Source organism: Diabrotica virgifera, chromosome 5 (assembly GCF_917563875.1).
Source record: "Diabrotica virgifera virgifera chromosome 5, PGI_DIABVI_V3a".
Classification (NCBI taxonomy): Eukaryota; Metazoa; Arthropoda; class Insecta; order Coleoptera; family Chrysomelidae; genus Diabrotica; species Diabrotica virgifera.
The window spans coordinates 242,016,084-242,037,967 of record NC_065447.1 but is presented as its reverse complement, the minus strand read 5'-3'; the positions used below and the strand labels follow the sequence as shown (position 1 = coordinate 242,037,967).

The 21,884-nt window shown below is 33.6% G+C and overlaps 1 protein-coding gene across 1 annotated transcript in view; it reads right to left on the bottom strand.

Annotated features, from left to right (window-relative positions):
• Positions 1-9,727: 9,727 nt before the first annotated feature.
• LOC114331960 (ATP-dependent helicase brm) overlaps positions 9,728-21,884 on the bottom strand; it is a 55,435-nt gene continuing 43,278 nt past the window's right edge. The window contains exons 16-17 of the mRNA XM_028281653.2: positions 14,392-14,518; positions 9,728-12,704 (exon numbers count right to left, since the gene is read on the bottom strand). Coding sequence (XP_028137454.1) covers positions 12,270-12,704; positions 14,392-14,518 — 562 coding nt within the window. The 3' untranslated portion in view covers positions 9,728-12,269. The remainder of the gene's footprint in view (positions 12,705-14,391; positions 14,519-21,884) is intronic.

Below are 21,884 nucleotides of genomic sequence, written 5' to 3'. Positions count from 1 at the left end.
ATTGCAATACCAACAATGCCCATACGAATAATTGTTGTATTTTTAAAACCATAAAATGAAAAATAATCGAAAAAACGACATAAAAACTACGTTATTGATATCACGTAAGTTAAAACATGATAAAAATGACGTCAATTGTGGTGGGACAAATTCACGTGACTTTCGACGTCGAAAAAACGTGATAAACTGACATGGTTTGGTGATAATTATGACGTCTTTCCAACGTTTTGTAAACGTTATGTGGTTACCTGGGGTAGCGAGACTAAAAGACTCATGACTCATGATGGACCAGAAAACTAATTGACTGGCACCCAAGACTCCCAAGAGAAGACAAACGGAGCAGAGGACGACCACCAATATGCTGAATACAGTACCGTGGAAACAGAACCGTGGAGTGTGGCGAAAAATGGGAGAGACCTGTCCTACAGTGTACGGAAGAGGTTGCATGATATAAATTGTTCCGGTTGCAAAGCTGAAAGCGGAAGTCCTAGGTCAAATTTCCCTCCTTAATACCATCCTTGGGTTATAGGCTTTCATTCGACACCTCATTTGTCATTATATCTGGTCCAATGACGAAGGAGTGGTGTTTACGAGCGGACAGACAGAAGGATGGATAATTCAAAGTTTTCACATTTTTGTAAAATTGATGAAAACAAAAAACTGAAACATACGTAGTAATTTTGTTTTATTTGCAGTAAATTTCGTTTTGTTTTGAACATTTTTCCTCTAAAAATACAATAATGTAATTGTTTGCGTTAAAACTCACTAATATTTAAGTAAATATTTCAACAAAGAAACAACACGGAAGAAAAAGCGATCATCTCGACATGTGATACAAAATACGTTCGTTCCTTCGACCTTGCGGATGTCTAGAAATAGCTCAAACTCAACGAAAAGTCATTCCTAACTGCGCTCAAAACTCAATATTTTAACATCCGTGAGTCGGTTATTTAGGAAACGATAATAAATTCGACGTTTGGACTAAAATCAAAGCCACGTTTTAATAATAAACTCGCAGATGTATCAAAACAAACCTCATGTTAGTTTAAACATAGAAAAAAGAACCAGAAATTCTATGTTATTTTTGAGGAGATTACCCATAAAATAAAATAAAAACATAAAATAATTCGCTATAAATTTAAGACCTCTCTTAATTTCGTTTTACAGCGAATCATTTTATATTAAAAGACTAAGTTTTCAATCTCATAGCACATAAAACAACACCAAAAAATGTTGTTCCACATCCTACCAGACTGAAAACAATGGGAACCTTCTCTGGTAACACCATCGAGGCTTCTACAATTTGCAAGCCATAACGGATGCTGAGACTAAGGAAGATGAGGGAATTTTACAATTTATAATTCACGTCCCATCTGCTCAGCGCGGTAAAATTTTAACGAGAATGTTTCCCTTCGTACTCCAATCAGAGTAAACATGTAAATAAAAAATGAATAACCATTTTCAATTTCGTTGCAACACGAAACTACAACCGCATCATTATTCCAGTCCAATCAGAGAGTGCAGCAAGCACCTCTACCGGTTTCGAAACTTATTAGTCTCTCATCAGGAGGCACATATGCTGCTCTCTCTGACCCAACTAGGACAAACCCCGGCGTGCAGTCACGGATTGCAACGAACGAACTGGCAGGGATGCCCTAGCGGCAACTGCTAGCAAAAGACTAAGTTTTCAATCTCGTAGCACATAAAACAACACCAAAAAATGTTGTTCCACATCCTATCAGACTGAAAACAATGGGAACCTTATCTGGTAACACCACCGAGGCTTCTACAATTTGCAAGCATAACGGATGCTGAGACTAAGGAAGATGAGGGAATTTTACAATTTATAATTCACGTCCCATCGCGGTAAAATTCCAACAATAATGTTTCCCTTAGTACTCCAATCAGAGTAAACATGTAAATCAAAAATGAATAACCATTTTCAATTTCGTTGCAACACGAATGACGAAACTACAACCGCATCATTATTCCAGTCCAATCAGAGAGTGCAGCAAGCACCTCTACCGGTTTCGAAACTTATTAGTCTCTCATCAGGAGGCACATATGCTGCTCTCTCTGACCCAACTAGGACAAACCCCGGCGTGCAGTCACGGATTGCAACGAACGAACTGGCAGGGATGCCCTAGCGGCAACTGCTAGCAAAAGACTAAGTTTTCAATCTCGTAGCACATAAAACAACACCAAAAAATGTTGTTCCACATCCTATCAGACTGAAAACAATGGGAACCTTATCTGGTAACACCACCGAGGCTTCTACAATTTGCAAGCATAACGGATGCTGAGACTAAGGAAGATGAGGTAATTTTACAATTTATAATTCACGTCCCATCGCGGTAAAATTCCAACAATAATGTTTCCCTTAGTACTCCAATCAGAGTAAACATGTAAATCAAAAATGAATAACCATTTTCAATTTCGTTGCAACACGAATGACGAAACTACAACCGCATCATTATTCCAGTCCAATCAGAGAGTGCAGCAAGCACCTCTACCAGTTTCGAAACTTATTAGTCTCTCATCAGGAGGCACATATGCTGCTCTCTCTGACCCAACTAGGACAAACCCCGGCGTGCAGTCACGGATTGCAATGAACGAACTGGCAGGGATGCCCTAGCGGCAACTGCTAGCAAAAGACTAAGTTTTCAATCTCGTAGCACATAAAACAACACCAAAAAATGTTGTTCCACATCCTATCAGACTGAAAACAATGGGAACCTTATCTGGTAACACCTCCGAGGCTTCTACAATTTGCAAGCCATAACGGATGCTGAGACTAAGGAAGATAAGGGAATTTTACAATTTATAATTCACGTCCCATCTGCTCAGCGCGGAAAAATTCCAACGAGAATGTTTCCCTTCGTATTCCAATCAGTGTAAACATGTAAATCAAAAATGAATAACCATTTTCAATTTCGTTGCAACACGCAACTACAGCAACTTTCGATGCGGCTGTAGTTTCGTGTTGCAACGAAATTGAAAATGGTTATTCATTTTTTATTTACATGTTTACTCTGATTAGAGTACGAAGGAAAATAATACGACGATAATATAAGGCTAAAAAGAAGGAGGCCAATAAACTAAAGACATATATTTACATATATATTTTACATATATATATATATATATATATATATATATATATATATATATATATATATATATATATATATATATATATATATATATATATATATATATATATATCCCGAAATGGTGGATGTGTGAATTGTTCGTAAGGGGATTTTTCCACATTCTCTATTTCATCTATTTTATATATATATATATATATATATATATATATATATATATATATATATATATATATATATATATATATATATATATATATATATATATATACCGGGTGGTGAATTGGAACACGGGCCATAGGAAACTCAATGTAAAATTCTAAACTGTTGAATTCCTACTTCCCTAATTATTTTACATCAAAAGACATTAGAAACTATTTGTAGAGGATTGAAATCTGTATTGAAAACGATTGTTAATATTGTTCTACAAACAATAGTTATTCAAAATTTTGTAAAAATATAATACAATTTTCAGAGAAATACGCCAAAGTTACGCCACACACACTGCAATAATGTGTATAAGATTGCATTCGGTGACAATGAATTTATTATATTAACAATTTGAACTGTCAATTTCTTTATTTATTTTATCATTTATTCTTTAAAACACAATAAAGTTGATCAGATACCCTCAGTTAAGGAGAAAGTATTAATAATAAAGATATTTTCTTTAGTCAATAGTGTGCTCACTGTCAGTTAAATAGTAACGTGTGGCCTAACATGCCCACACATACCTACTGCGGTAATTACATTATATTTTTCAAAATTTTGGAATGTGTTTAAATCGTACAACAATTGTAACTTCTGTTTTTAATACAGATTTCAATCCTCTACAAATAACTTCTCATGACTTTTGATTTAACATAATTAGGGAAGCAGGAATTCAACAGTTTAAAATTCTACATTGAGTTTCCTATGGCCCGTTTTCCGATTCACCACCCTGTATATATATATATATATATATATGCAAAATAATATACGGGAAATAAATATTCTCACCCTCGTCTGTGCTGCCATCTTGAGAACGTTTTCGCTGTCTACAGCTCATCAGTCAAGCTCTCAGAACAGACGAAGATGTAGAATATTCCTTCCGTATAACCGCGGCCGTAAGACAGCCATGCAGTCCTTATGGGACTAGCGCAATCTGAGTTAGCTAGAAGCAACCTACCTTGCTCGTTTCGGTACGAAACCGATCTGTGCTTCCACTTTGAAGCCACTAGATGTCACCTCGTATTTATTTAAAAATACCTACGGCGTCAAACAAGCAGGAAATAATCGTAACTTTCTACTTTTCAAAAGTATGAAAATAATATGCAAAATAATATACGGGAAATAAATATTCTCACCCTCGTCTGTGCTGCCATCTTGAGAACGTTTTCGCTGTCTACAGCTCATCAGTCAAGCTCTCAGAACAGACGAAGATGTAGAATATTCCTTCCGTATAACCGCGGCCGTAAGACAGCCATGCAGTCCTTATGGGACTAGCGCAATCTGAGTTAGCTAGAAGCAACCTACCTTGCTCGTTTCGGTACGAAACCGATCTGTGCTTCCACTTTGAAGCCACTAGATGTCACCTCGTATTTATTTAAAAATACCTACGGCGTCAAACAAGCAGGAAATAATCGCAACTTTCTACTTTTCAAAAGTATGAAAATAATATGCAAAATATTACGGAGTTATACGGAAGGAATATTCTACATCTTCGTCTGTTCTGAGAGCTTGACTGATGAGCTGTAGACAGCGAAAACGTTCTCAAGATGGCAGCACAGACGAGGGTGAGAATATTTATTTCCCGTATATTATTTTGCATATTATTTTCATACTTTTGAAAAGTAGAAAGTTGCGATTATTTCCTGCTTGTTTGACGCCGTAGGTATTTTTAAATAAATACGAGGTGACATCTAGTGGCTTCAAAGTGGAAGCACAGATCGGTTTCGTACCGAAACGAGCAAGGTAGGTTGCTTCTAGCTAACTCATATATATATATATATATATATATATATATATACATTTATAATATATTTACAATATATTATAGCCTTCTTTCTTCTTCGATCAACGTTCGGCTTCTGCACCGCTTACTTTGTGGGACTGCATCCTCTTCGGGTAGCTGCATTTTTCTGTGGGTACTATTTCTGGCACAGTACGTATTTCCCTTCTTGGTTGTCTTCGGCAACCACCTGGCTAGACCCTGATTATACGGTTAATCAGTTTATGGTTTTCACGATGCTCTGCACTCTGTTTCTAGCGAGAATATATCTGGTCTTACAGAGTCTTCTTGTGGCCTGGTGGCAGAATATTCTGGTCCGGTTCACGGTCACCTCCCTCAGTGTTGTGTACTGAATCCTTTCTTGGATGGTTGTGGTTGAACTCCATACTGTGACTGCATATAACATCACCGCTCTAACGTAGGCCTGGTATCTTCTTCTTGGCATGTGATAGAAAACTGGTCCTGTATACGTAGGGTTGAATCAATCTCTTCTCCACTAGTGCCTTTTTCTTGAATTCCTGGATGTGTTGTGTAAAGTTTAATCTCTTATCGAGATGAATCCCTAGGCACTTCACGACCTTTTCTTACTGGAATCTGTTTCCCCTCATCATTAATTCTTCTTTGGTTGGTACGGTCTGCTGTACTTTGTCAAATACTTTTTCCATATCTAGAAAAGCTTTGTCTTTTGTCCTCTCGAAATCCTTTTGTTGATTAGTTCATTGATCGTAAAATATATGATCCTGCTTACATCTATATTGGATCTGAAACCACTTTGGAATTCATTTAGTGTTGGTTCTATTATACCACTCGCAGTTTATTTTTTAATATTTGTTCATACATTTTCTTAACCGTGTTAAGCAGTCTAATCCATCTACAGTTATTGCAGTTCTTTTTATTGCCTTCTCCAGGGTAGTTAAAGTCAAACTTATTTCTCAATCTGTAGGTACTTGTCCGTCTTTCCCTGCTACACTGAGTAATTCCAGTAGTTCTTGTTTTCGTTTGTCACCACTTTTAAACATTTCTGCCGTAATTTTATCATGTCCAAGTGCCTTTCCTTTTTGTAATTATCTTGCTGCATATATCAATTCTTCATAGTAGTCTTCTCGTTCTTTATCGACGTTACTTCTTTGTTTTTATTACCTCTACACCTTTTATATAACCTTTATAGAATAGTTTTTGGTTGCTCATGCTGTCTGCTTCTAGTTTGTCTCCACAATCTTTCCAGGATCGTTATTTTGCCTCGAATATTATATTTTTTACTGTTTTCCCCTGCTCTTTATATTACTTATAGTTTTAATTTTCTATAGTTCTCATTTTAATTGTATTTGACGCCTAATTTCTTCGGTCCAACATACATTCATTTTATTTTTACTGTTACTTTTGTTTTCACATGTTTTTCTGCTGTATTCAGTCTTTCAATTCTTCTTTAGCTCATTTCTATCCAACTTTGGATATAGGCATTCCCCAAATCTTTCCATTTCCGTCTGTCCTTGGCTGCGCTTTTCCAGTTAGTTCCTGCAGCTTTTACAATATCGTTCTTCCATCGCATCTGAGGTCTCTTCTTCCTGTCCACGGTCTCCAGTTTTTTATTTCAGCATTTCATCTTTTATCTTCCTGTCTCGCATTGTGGCCCGCAAATCTCCATTTTAACCCTGTTATATGTTCAGTTCGTGACCAGACACCTCGTAACGCGACAGTTCGTAACCGGACAGTTTGTAACGGACAATTCGTAACGTCCAAATTGAATTATTCTGTTTATTTTTGTTAATGTGAAAACTAACTGTTATTACAGTTATAATTGGAATTATGTTTATCAATTTAACGAATCAGTACGGGGATAAACATGTTTAACACATTTTATATTTCGTGTTTCAGTGTACCGGGTGTCCCAATAAGAATGGCTCTCGGCTATATCTCAGGAACCGTTTATAGTAGAGCTTTGAAATAAAAAATTTTATAACAAAAGTTGCCTCAGGAAAAGCCTGGAAATTATTTTCATAATTGTGGGACCACCGCTAGAGGGCGTAATTGAATATCAAAAATTAAAAAATCTAAATTTTACAAAATTTTCCTAATGAAGGGGCACTGGAAATCCTATCGTCGTATTCTTCATAAAATTCTACGCATACTTGATTTGACAAATTTAGGTCTACCTTTGGAAATAAGAGTTGGGGGTGAGTGGGAACCTTGTTATGAAAAACTGGCTGTGAGTCCGGTTCTGCTTAATCAAATTTTGCAAACTTGGTCTTGTTGAAGATAGATCTTTTTCATCAATGTAAAAATTATGATTTCGAACCAACTTACTGAGTAATATGCCAGCTAGAAGGCGTTATTTAATTTTTTTTCAGAAATCTAGTGTTCCTTGGAAAATATTAAATACAAACATGCATTTTTAATACCATATTACAAAATTAGACAAAATTAGGAACAGAATAGCGAAAACCGCATGTTAATACCTTTTTTCTATCTCGAGATATCTTACAAAACGTGTAAATTTAAAAACATAACTGTTACTGTCACCGGTAAACGAAATAATTCATTAAAAGTAGTGTGCTATGGAGACAACAAAGAAACATTTTCCAGCTCTCAACGTATATTAGGTCTTTTCAACGCTTCTCATTTGTTTCGAGCCTCGTTCATATCTCGTATATTAATATTATACACGGATTATACGGCATATGACAGAGGCTCGAAACAAATGAGAAGCGTTGAAAAGCCCTATTACAAAGAAATAAAAACAACTATTTAGTGATGACATAAACGTTCAAATTTTTGCCCATCATTTTCGTTGCAAACATTTACTCTTTCAAGAGTAGATTGAACAGCAGTCTCAATTTCTGCTCTCGATATGCTTTGAATGGCGTTTAGTATTCTCTGGATCATGTATTCTAGAGTAGTGTATGATGGGCAATAATTTGAATATTTAGGTCGTCACTAAGTAGTTCTTTTTGTTCTGTGTTATATTTAATTTTAATAGTATTGCTTCTCTTTATATTGTTGTTTTATTTAATTATATTTTTATACGTTGACATCTGGAAAATGTTATTTTGTTTTTTTTCCACAGCACACTACTTTTCATTAACTTAGTTTACCGGTGATAGTAACAGTTATGTATAAAATTTACACGTTTCTCGAGATATCTTGAGATAGAAAAAAGGTATCGACATGCGGTTTTCGCTATTCTGTTGCTAATTTAATTTAATTTTATAAAGTATGATTAAAAATGCATACTTGTATTTAATATTTTCCAAAGAAGACTAGATTTCTGAAAAAAATTAAATAACGCCTCCCAGCTGGCTTATTACTTATTAGGATGGTTCAAAATTATCACGTTTACATTGAAGAAAAAGATCTGTCTTCAACAAGACCCAGTTTTCAAAATTTGATTTAGCAGAACCGGACTTACAGCCATTTTTTCATAACAAGGTTCCCACTCACCCCCACCTCTTATTTGCAAAGGTAGAGTTAAACTTATTAAATCAAATATGCGTAGAATTTGATGAAGAATACATTAATCGGATTTCCAGTGCCCCTTTATTAGGAAAATTTTGTAAAATTTAGATTTTTTTATTTTTGATATTCAATTACGCCCTCTAGCGGTGGTCCCACAATTATGAAAATAATTTCCAGGCTTTTTCTGAGGAAACTTTTGTTATAAAATTTTTTATTTCAAAGCTCTACTATAAACGGTTCCTGAGATATGGCCGAGAGCCATTCTTATTGGGACACCCGGTACATTAAAAGACTTTAAACACAAACAAATATTTAAATACATACAAACTTTTAACAATATTCTTAAAAGTTTATTCCTCTTATTGTTCCTTAAATTTGCATATGCCTAGACAAAGGTATAATGAAGTACTTAATTCCTGAAATCTTTAATCTGACAACCGTCTTTAGACATTCCAAACTGTTTAAATAAACATTTTGTAAAGAAAAGATTATAATTACCTGTTATTATAATAAACCTTGTGATTGGTAATAGCTTTGGGGCATTCAATCAACGGTTATAGTTGATAAGAGGGATGGCTTGTAATACTTTAATACTTGGTTTAAATAGTTTTATTATATTCTGAAACACGAAATGCCTTAATGATTCGTTAAATTGATAAACATAATTCCATTTATAACTGTAATAAGTTAGTTTCCACGTTAACAACAATAAACAGAATAATTCAATTTGGACGTTACGAATTTGTATAGTTACGAAGTGTCGCCGTTACGAACTGTCGCTGTTACGAATTGTCCGTTACCAACTGTCCGGTTACGAACTGTAGCGTTACGAGATGTCATGGAACCGTTCAGTTACATTTTTTACTTTTGTTTTCTCTCTTATCCATTGGTTTGATTTTCTGTCTTGTAGTTTTATTCCCAACAAGGATCTTTCCATTTTTCTTCTGAGTTATTTCTATTTTATGTTGGCCTTTGTTAATGTCCATGTTTCTGAGCCATACGTCAGAACAGGAAGGATGCACTGGTCAAATACACGGGGTTTTTAGGTAATTTAGGTGTCTTTCAGTATTTGCCATATATTCTCCACATTTTGTTTCTCCCAGTCTCTTATTTACAAAACAAACTTACCACGTCAGGAGCCCTTAAAGGTTGAGGAATAATAAAAAACACAAGATTCTTGTTTTGGAATCTATTATGTATTTCTATAAAGGACAATAAATAGTCGTATAAAACATACAGCTTACGAAAACGAAATGGTTCAGTCCACAACCTATAACTACGGATAGATTCTAAATGTCATTACACAGCAATACTGTTATAAAAAAATGTATACAACTTACTACTCTTATACGAAACGCTACTCTTTATTATAAACATGATCAACAGGGATACATTTTGATGTTACTGTAATTCGAGGATTGGTTGCAATTATTCAGCTAAAGTCGCCCGAGTTCTAAAATTTCAAATATGTTCGTCATTATTCTCAGACGAGATTTTTATTTTCAATCAAATGTAAAATATTCTATTTAAACTGACAACTAAGTCATCGAAATATGAAATATTGAAAACGTAAAGGAATGTGTGATATACTGGGTTTAGGTTATTTGTATTTCGCGCGGTGTCAATGCTCATTTTGACGTTGTTGAGGTTGAATGTCATGCGCGTAACGTCTGTGCTGCTCCTCATTTTCTGCTCTCTGCGTCTCTGTAGTTTCCCATTTCCTTGGAGTCTGCGCGTTGCTCCAACGTCGCTGCGCATCGTACCTTCGCGCACCTTCGTACACCTTCAGAGCTGACGTGGTTAAGAGGTTCTGACTTAGGCTTAACCCTTATCATTTCCTAGTGGATTTCTCTGGCAGCCATCTTGGAAGCTGCTAAACTGACTATATTTTCGAGATCGTCGCTTGCATCTTCTTCCATAAGCCGGTCCAACACGGGTCACTTGCCGAAACCGAACAAAAATCTGTCTCTTAGACATACTTTTCACTCGCTGTCGAATTCACAGCCTACCTCTAATCCTCTTAAGCGTGCAGCCCACTCACTCGCCGATACTGTCACGTCTTTCTGTGCACTGTAAAATTTAAATCGCGCTGCAAACGGACTCTGCTGTAGTTTGAAATACCCGTCCAATGTGGCAAGAAGCTGATTATACGTTGTTTCTTCTGGTTTTTCAGGACTTACCAGATCGAAAATAAGCTGATATGCGTTCTCCTCTAAAGCGTTTAATAAAATAGCTCTCATCTTATCTGCGTCCGTATTGTCTTTGACACCGTTTGCTGCGAAATAGTTTCCTAGCCGCGCTTTGAAAATTGACCAGTCTGAACTCTTCAAACAGAACTCGCGTAATTGACCACATACCGATTCCGCCATTTTTTACACTTTTTTCACTATGTTTTGCTGATAACATCTGATCATTTGCCCCATCTTGTAAAAAATGTTTTCATGTTCGTCAATGTTTTCTTTGTTTTCCTCATTCCTTGAATGAACGATATACTCTCAGTAGAGAGTACGAGAATCGTATTTCTCAGTAGGTAGCTATTTTGTATAAAGTAATCATTTTTTACAGTATTCGTTACTTTGATTACTATGATTACTTTTGTTACTTTTGTATTTGAATACCGGTAATCATATCCAGAATCGTATTTCTCAGTAGGTAGGTATTTTGTATAGTTTTTGTATATTCCGATATAACAACTACAATAGTCGTAGTCGTTACTCGTTCTGATACGATTGGTACGAAGTAATCAGAGTAATCAAAGTAGATACAATAGTCGTTACTCGCTCTGATACGATTGGCACGAAATAACGAACTAATCAGAGTAATCAAACTAGATACAATAGTCATTACTCGCTCTGATACGATTGGTACGAAGTATCGAAATAATCAAAGTAATGAAAGTAGATACAATGGTCGTTACTCGCTCGAATACGATTGGTACGAAGTAATCAGAGTAATCAAAGTAGATAGAATAGTCGTTACTCGCTCTGATACGATTGATACGAAGTAATCAGTGTAATCAAAGTAACGATTTGCCTCTCTGTATAGTAATCGTTAGTTTCGGTATTTGTAAGTAACGAGTACTTTGTAACGAATAGTTACTTTGTGAACATCACTATCAAGCACATTATTTCAGCACCATATTATGTCATTACTTGTCTAATTGCTTCTCTGTAAATTGAGGAAGACAGACATGGAGCTATATAAAATGATATCTCAATGACTGACAATAGTAATAGTGAATGTGCGTGGTAAAAAAATAAATTGTAAACATTAATTTGATCATTTTGTACATTTGAGGTTTAACTGAATTTCATTTGCTTATAACTGTTGACTCTCGGATTATCTACCACACAACGAAAGAAGGACAGGAAAAAATAATTACAATATGCTATAATAAAGATAGTAATATTAAAGTTAATAAATATAATCTCAAAACTTATCTAAATAACTCAGATGCTTTTCTAAATCATTTAGGTAAGCTGCTATTAATGGTTGTTCAATAAACTGAACAATACAGAAAACAAATCAACCAAAACGTAAAGGTCTGGATTATTTTATAAATATACTTCATCTGAACGTCAACATTCATACGTCAAAATATCCGTTGTAAAAGCATTACCCGTTGTAACTCGGCGAAAATGTATCTCCATTGAACATGTACATCTTTTCTATATAATATTTCTTTTTTGCCTTTTTGTTTCCGGTTGCTCTATAGATCATGTGCTTGTGGGAATCTCCTCCATGTTCTCGATTTCGGCTTCTTCCCTAGCTTTGGCTTCCTCCCTTGCTTTCGCTTCCTCTTTGGCTCTCTGAGATGCCTCCTCCACCTTAGATCTAAGCTCTTCCGCCTCAGCTTGAGCTCTCAGCTTCGATGCCTCCTCCATAGCTTTCTGAGCCGCCGCTTCGGCCTCGATCTCTTCGGGTCTCTTGTGTTTTCGAGGTCTACCACGAGGTCGTTTGATCTGAGCCACCGCCGGTCCATCGGCGTTGTCGTCGTGGTCTGAGGTACCGTCGATCTTTTCCCTCGCGCTTCTAAACACCTGTCGAAGAACGAGGCTGTCCTCGTAGATCATGGAGTCTTCTTCGTTGTATTGTTGGGCGTTTTGGCACAGCAAGTCGAAATCTCTTTCCAAATCGTGCATCGTGAAATACTAAAATAATAAATTAAGGCAACATTACTTACGAAACAAATTACATTGTTAATAAAAACTTAAGTGATCTTTATAGCGGTTTAACCCTAAAAAGACGCTTAGAAACGGAAAGTACCGACAATTTTTTGCATATCTACCACCCCAAACCTTTTTTTATTCGACTCTACATATTTCTCAAAGTTTAAATGTATTTTTTGAAGTTATACTTCTTTAGGCGCGTTGTGAGTAAATTTATATGTGCGCGAATTCATCAAAATTCTTGGTCCTGAGCGCAGCTTAAACGTTATACGTGCTCTGATTGGGTAATTACAATCAACTGTCAATAATTGTTCAATATGTCGGTTATTGGTAAACAGATGTTGTGTATATTACTTTTTATTGTTGTGAGGAAAGAGAAAAGGCAAGTTTATAATTGTAGTGACTCTTTAAATAGTTTTTAAAAGCAACAGGTACGTAATTATTGTAAATGTTTCAGTATGTATTGATAAAAAATTACATAGGTACTTACCTATTTGGAAAATGTATGTACCTATCTAGTAGGTAATGCTTTGATTTACATAAATTGATTACCAACATAATTTCTACCAATCTTCATCTAATATATTGTTTTCTTACTCTATTTTTGTTGTATTTTAATTCCACAAAAATCAAACTAATTTGATTAAATTCAGAACTGTCAAACAGTAAAACGTTTAGTTGGCCTATCTTCGCACATGACAGGTACGTGTCGGTGGCAAAATGAGTAGAGGCTTCGACTTCAAATCCTAAGCACTCGAATAAACGCGGGTTCGAATCCCAATGCAAGTTTTTATTTTTTTTTATACATTTTATGATTGTAAGTATATTTGTTATATAATTTTTCTTTTCAGAAAATGCATATTTAGTAAAAATTTTTGCCAACAATTATTGTTCAGAAATCATTTCTTTGTGGCATTTTTCAATGTGTTTGTGTGTATTTTATAGTTTTATTTTTTTAATTTTTGGTATTGTTTTAATAAAATTTTTTTGGAAAGTAGTAAGTATTAAAATTACTTTAATATTGAAATAAAATATAAATAAACTGTTTAAAGTACATATTAATTTCGATGGAATCTATAATAGAAGTATAACTTCTTACGTGCGTACAAAGTACACACACATTCTTTTTTTTTTATTTTTCGAAGTGGGCCGAAAATTGTTAACATAATTTATAAAAAAACAATTTCCTGAATTGCTTTGAATAATTTTTTTAGGCGTATCTCATCGAAATAAATACTTTTTCTCTCTTGATATTTTTTCAAAAAATGGTTTCTTTTTGAGTTATTTGCAATTTTTCTTGAAAAAATGTCTTAATTATTGATTTTGGGATTTGTTTTTCTAAAAAAACTACTGAATGAATTGTAATTCTACAAAAAACTTTATAATCCTTAAACCTTCATGTACAAGTAAGAATATTTTCAAAAGGATAAATTGTTTTTGTCTTTCTGAAAACATGGACCCAAAAGATTTTTTATAAGTTATTTGATAATAACTATTACGGGCCCACTTGGAAAAATAAAAAAAATACATTTGAACTTTGAAAAATATATAAAATCGAATATGGTTAATGGTTGGTGGGGGTAAACCGCTTACTTATAATATTCTCCCGATAGGATCAAGAACTTTGAAGAACTGATCATCTACGGTTGTCTGTTGTTTTTTTACTCACTTTTCCTTCTTCTACGTTGGCAACGACTTTTTCAATATCAATAGGTTTCTTAATCGTATCGTAATACTCAGGTAACTCCTTCTTTGATGGAAGTTTCATAAACGGTTCGCTCAATACTCTACCATCCCTGAAACAAACAAGTGACCAGATTTAATAAAAACTAATGAAGAGATAACACATTTAAAGGGGGTATGGTTTAAAAAATTTAAAATTTTCGATTTTTTTTTATTTTAAATGAAAGTACGTAACTTCAAGAATACTCTCAATACTCTTCTAAAAATTTCAGATTGATCGGAGCAAAATTACCGAAAATACAGCATGTTTAATATCCCTATCTTCGACCCTTACAGAATCATCGCACCAACACGCTTGAGCGCAGTGAGAAACGTTTAACAGCTGTTTCCCTTCTCTTTTGTAAATTACTGCGCGATTCGTAAACGTATTCCGGTGTGCATCACTTTACGATTTGATAGACAAAAAATACATTTAGTTCAGAGAAATAAGGAAAAAAATAATAATAACAGCCGATTTTGTTGATTTACATAGTTATAAACAAATAAAGATCAAAAAACGGTAAATTTTCGCTTTTCTCGTGTATTACCCAAAAGTTAAGCATTTTAAACAAATTTGAGAGTAAGAAACTCATAAATCGTATAAAAATGGCGTTCGCTGAATATGTCTATCCTTATTGGTTGCTTAGAAAATTGCAAAATAAATAATAAATTTTGAGTTTTTATAAAAATTCATAAATTGTGTAAAAATTAACTTAGAACCTTCTTATTACACGGAATGCTGAGACTTCTGGTGCTTAAATCCTACCCTAAATTTTAAAGCAATCGGTCAAATAGTTTAAAAGTTATTTAATTTGTTTATCCCAAATTACTTTTTTTTGCAACACTATAAGTCAGAAAATAATGAAGTTACAGTAATACTTTGGATAGTTTATGAAAGACGAAGATTTGCACTATTAATTTAATTTAAAAAAAAATGACAAAAAATAATGCTAAATATTGCAAAATTATTTTGCAAGAACATGTGAACTAAAAAAAAGGGGGGCTAACTTCGTCCCTAAGTGTCCTAGGACAATTGTTTTTCTTTCTAAATGTGTATAAAAATTCAGTCTTTCTAAATATGAAAAAATAATTTTTATACGGGTAACGGTTAAAAAGTTATTCTAATTGTTTATAAGTAAGAAAAAAATCGACATGTCTTTGCAAAATAATTTTACACTGTTTAAAATTACTTTTTGTCATTTTTTTTTTTTAATTAAGTTAATAGTATAAATGTTCTTTCATAAACTGTCCGAAGTATTACTATAACCTCATAATTTTCTGAGTTATAGTGTTGCAAAAAAATTAATTTGGGATAAAGAAATTAAATAACTTTTAAACTATTTGACCAATTACTTTGAAATTTAAAATATACTTTAAGCACTAGAAGTCTCAGCATTCCGTGTAATAAGAAGGTTCTAACTTAATTTTTACATAAGTTATGAACATTGATAAAATCTCAAAATTTATTACTTATTTTGCAATTTTCTAATACGCCAGTCAATGGGAGCAAGATCAGGATATTACCTCCGAATTATATCCTACTGCATGGATTTTAATGAAATTTTGGGCCTGGCCTCTACTTATTTCCTAATTCAAAGTCTATCCTATGCCGATGTGTGCTTTTATCTTGGGGTGGTTTCCACCCCTTCTTAGGGATGGAACATTTTTTGGGTAAAATGACCACGAAATTAGCTAGAGAACCTAATTCTATGCAAAAACTGTTCTATAATTTTTTTTGAAAACTCAATACTTTTTGAGATATTCGTGGTTGAAAATTGGCCATTTTCATTGAAACATAATACCTTTTTGAACGTTTTTTTGCAATACCTTAAAAACTATGCATCTAACTAAAAAACTATATTAAACGTTTTTGTAGGTTATAAAAAAACAAAGAGACACTTGCCTTCATAAATTTTCTAGTTATAATTCAAAAAGAGATATGGTAGGTGAAAATAGTTTGTTTTTTGGTACATTCTCAAATTGGTGTATTCAACTGGAAATAACAGAGAAACGGTCGATTTTAGGTGTATAATGCAACTAATACCTTTTGTAGTGCTTGAAAAGACCTTTAAAATGAGCTATATTTATCTGAAAAAACCCTACTTTTTTGTGTGGTATCTTTTTTTCGTATCTCTTATCTTTTTCGAGTTACATGGAGGAAAAGGAAGATTTTTAAGAAAATTTAAAAATGCGCTCTATAATTTAATCTTATTTTTTTCAAAAAACATTCATTTTAATCCTGTTCAACTTTTTGAACATAGAAATAACACTATAATAAAAAGTATTGTAGAAGGAAAACGATCTATTTAAGTTCTGATGGATGAGGGGTTAAATATACTTCTCATTTCTTCTTAAAATACATTAGTCATCAAATTTTTTTGCAGAATATCTCGCTTAGTTTGAATGTGGTAAACATTTGGTATTTCTTATTTTAAAGGTCTTTTCAAGCACTACAAAAGTTATTAGTATCATTATACACCTAAAGTCGACAGTTTCTCTGTTATTTCAAGTTGAATACACCAATTTGAGCATGCAGCAAAAAAAAAACAAACTCTTCTTACCTACCATATCCCTCTTTGTGTTTAAATAGAAGATTTATGAAAAAACGAATCTCTTTGTTTTTTTATAACCTACAGAAATATTTTATATAGTTTTTACTTTATCGTACTACATACGCAGTATGAGTATAATAGATAAAGTTATAGGATCGTGCAAAAAAATTTTTTTCAGATTTCACTTTTTTTCGACGTTTTGAGTCCCCCTGAGTCTAAAAAGCAAATAAAAAAAAACATGTGGGAAGTATGTACGTATGTACGTACGTATGTCGCCACCGCCCAGCAAAAACTACTGGACCGATTTCGATGAAATTCGGTATAAGTAAGTTTAAGAGAATTTTGTCGAGAAGCTAAGCTTTTGAAAAAAACCTCTCAAAGGGGGGCCGAAATAGGGGGATTATTTGGGGCCCATTTTTGCAAATTTTGACCGAAACGAATGAAATTTAACTTAAAGTTAGCTCATCGATATTTAAATAGAAATACGGAATTTGACATTTCCAAATCCAAAATGGCGGCCAGCATGGCCGACCGCCCACCCGATACATTTCACAAGAATCTACAGGTCGAGCAAGTCTCGTAAATTTCACGATTGCGAGCCACGCTTCACGCAACCGTGTTTGCGTACTTGTGTTTCGAGTTGCGTGGTCGTGCGGAGTTATATTTACCAAATTTAAATGCCGTTCCAACATGCTGTCAAAATTAAATCAATATGGCTACTGGGTGTAAAAGATAAATTTTATTCTATCTGTTCTTAATGAGTTTTAGATAATTTTAGTTGTATTTCTTTGTAATTTTGTGTTGTACAAAGATTAATTTAACATTTTCTCTGGAAGTATTAATTTAGAAAGATAATATGCTTCATTGGTGTTGTGTTTTGAAGTGTGAAATGCAAAGTAATTAAAAGATAAAGTAAAAAGTAAAAAGTAAAAAGATGCAAAGTAATTAAAAGATAAAGTCAAGATAAAGTTCACTTTTAAACTGAACTAAATAAGGTATCTGAGAGACAACAATGGTTAAATGCAATACAATGTACAGGTTTTACTAGCGAAATGAAAATTTTCCTGTCCTGTCTGCTGTAATCATTTTATATCTGGTAAGTTACAATTACAACAGTAATGATTTTTGAAGATGTTAACATTTTAATCTTATAGGAAAACCAGCCGACTTAATCGATAATAACAATCTCCAGATTGGGTTCCTTCAATAAATATGGGCTATAAACACAATGAAATAAGTTCCCCAAAATCTAAAATGGAGTGGTATCAAAGGAGAATTAAAGGAAAAAATATTCATATTGAAATTATTTATAAGGCACTGGACTGTCTTAAATTCTACAATAATACTAGGTGGGTAAATGATTTTAGACATTTTTCATTAAGAGTAGATTAAGATTAAGTAGATTTTCATTCAGTAGATTTAAGACTTGTTTACACGGGTAGAGTAATGATGCAAGTACTTGATAGAGTAGAGTAACTCTACCTGTAAAAATGCTCAGCACAGTAGAATAGCTGGTAGAGTGTATAGTTGGAGTTAAAGTAGAGTGACTAGCAACCTATGGCAAAGTAACTACTCTATGACTACCACTACTGCCAAAATGTCTACTCGGCTGCACACTCTACCCATGGAACACGCTCAATTATGGCAGAATAGAGTAGGTAGGAGAGTACATGGGGGCGCTGTCATTCTGGCTGGAATTGTGTAAATAGTGAAAATGAAGTTCACCGAAGATGAAACTTTAAAACTTGTAGAGCTATAATACGGCGAATACCAGTGTTTATGGAATTTAGGTAGTGTATACTACAGAAATAAAAGTTTGCAGCAAGCTGCGGAGGATGAAATCGTCGAAAGAATGGCAAAGGGGGCTTTGGAGTAAACGAGCTTAAGCAAAAAATTAAGAATTTAGGGTGCACTTATAATCAAGAGTGTTTAAAAATACAAAAATCGGTTTCACTATACTAGCATCAGTACTATACTTGTACTCTCCTCATGTGAATGGTATCAAGCCATTTTTGGTAGAGTACTACCGCTACTCTACTCTCCTCAAAACTCTACCCATGTAAACAAGTCTTTAGAAACGGTGGAAAATGAGGTAGCTAGTAGAGTAGTAGTAGAGTAAAATATACTGGTTTAGCAAATTACAATGTTTTAAGGTAATACAGTAGCGATAAACAGGTAGCCAAAACGTGTTCCAAGATTGTCACTGTAATTTTGAATATTTTTTCGAGGCATTTGGCACACGTATTCTTAAAAAAATAAAGAATGGCGGTACAGAGCCCAATTTGAAAAATATATTAATATGTGGAAATTACTCTGTAATTATACAATATTTAAAAAACGAGCCTGTACCGCCATTAAGAAGAACAAAAAAATACACTTTCTTCAAATAAACTTTTTTATCCGATGCCTAGATTTTGTGTAATTTTGGAACTACTAATGAAATAAAAAATTTTAGTAGTTCCAAAATAACACAAAATCGGATAAAAAAGTTGTATTTGAAGAAAGTGTATTTTTTTGTTCTTCTTAATGGCGGTACAAGCTCGTTTTTTTTATATTGTATTTAATTACAGAGTAATTTCCACATATTAATATATTTTTCAAATTGGGCTCTGTACCGCCATTCTTTATTATATTACGAATATGTGTGCCAAATATCTCGAAAAAATATTCAAAATTACAGCCGCAATCTTGGAACACATTTTCGCTACCTGTTGATCCATACTGTTTCCTCTTAAGATAGTTTTAATAGTTATTTATGATATAAGTATTAAAAGTACAATTTTAAGACGCGCATGTGAAAGTTAACTTGAAAAAATAATTTTATTAATGTTTTGACTTCCACATCAGATGTCATTGTCAAAATACAAAATATTCATTATTATTAGGTTTGTTCTAGCAAACAGTCAAACTAGTCAAAAACCACATCAGCAAACAGTTGGTCAGTAAAAGAACATAATACAGTCACCAGTGCGATCCCCTCTACTCGCGCTGGTCCACTATTCGCTGATGGTTTCAAACTGATGCTAGAACAAACCTATTATTATTATGCATATCATTATCTGTAAATAATATTTCTTCTGATTGTTAATTGTAAAGGATAGAAAAATTACCATTTATTTTATTTTTTTTAGAATCAGCTGAGAGAAGTGGTCTACAAAAAACCAGGAAGGAAACGGAATATGTGGCTACGAAAGGCAAAAGAAAGGTTTACAAAGCAAATGTGACACATTTTTTTGAAATATTTAGGAATATCAGTAAATTGCATTAAAAAAATGTATGAAAAGATTTTGTTCAATAAAAATGTTTATATTTATCAAAGATGTATTATTTGGTATGGCCACATAACGTCATTGATGTAATAATACATCCTATCTGTGTTTTCATGAGTTTTGTAAGAGAGACTAAAAACTTGTCTTAGGGTCACCTCCTGTTTTCATATATTTTTTGACTTGTAGTAAATTAAACTATCTATGAACTACAAAACAAGTCAAAACTTACATATGAACACAGGAGGTGACCTTAAAACATGTTTTTCCATCTCTCATACAAAACTCATGAAAAAACAGATAGGAGGTATTGTCACATCAGCAAGGATGTACAGTGATGAGTGCCCTAATAACCGGCAAAATATGGGCAACACATTTAGTTGTGAGATAAAAAGAAATGAAACTAGTCGAGCTGGGAAATTTAGCGAAATTAACCTTTAAATTTATGTTATATTGATCCCACCTTTACACATATCAGAGGAGTATGTCAACTAAAACTGTCACTGTGACAGTGGTAGTTTCCAAACTCGTCTGATACGTCTGAAGGTGGTACACAATCAATACAATCTAAATGTATAAGTTAATATCGCTAAATTTCCCAGCTCGACTAGTTTCATGTCTTTTTATCTCACTACTTAATACATGCCTTTTGTGCTATTTTGCCGGTTATTAGAGAGGTCATCACTGTATTTCTGGTATATCCAGGGAATGTCTACAAAATATATTTTGAATGTCCAGAGAACATTCGTGGACATTCATGGAATGTTCCAATAAGACATTCAGGTAATGTTTAAAATGCTGACACAGTATTTTCCTGGGATGTTCAGGGAACATGTTTTCGGGGATATTCCAGGAATTTTTCAATGTCTGTGTACCTTCTATGGACCTATATGGAATATTTTGGTGTTATTACCGCCGCACTCCACTTGCGATTTGTAATCAGGAAGATTGAACACATTGTTTCAAATACAAGTCAATCCATTTGTGACTAAATAATCATGGATTGACTTCTATTTGAAAGAATGTGTTCAATCTTCACAACTACAAATCGCAAGTGGAGTCCGGCGCTTAGGACTACTTCCTCTTCGGTATTATGTATTATACTACAGAAATCAGGAACTTTCCTTCTAAATATATGTATGCATCTTGGCCATCAAACATATTCTTCCAAACATTTTTTTAAGGGGTTACATAGGTCTTGTGGGTAAAAAAAGTGACTTTTTAAAAAACTTATATCTCGAAAACTAAAATTTATTTTTATTTATAATTGGAACATGTAAAAGTATAGTACATAAGGTATTCTCAAAAAAAGTTTCCAGTCCTCAAAAAACAAGTCCAGTCTCATCTGAAATCAAAAAGTTTCTTGTAGTTTATACCTCTGGCTAGAATATGAACGAAGGAATTAAAAAAAATGAAATTTGAAGATTTTACATAAGTTTAAACACATTTTTGACCCCAATTTTTCTCATTTTTAAAGTAGTTTTTTTTATAAAACAAAAATGACCTCAGCTAATAAAAAATCCTTTGTTCATTCACTAGCCAGAGGTATAAACTACAAGAAACTTTGATTTCAGATGAGACTGGACTTGTTATGCTGCTCACCACAAAAAAGGGCTGTTGTC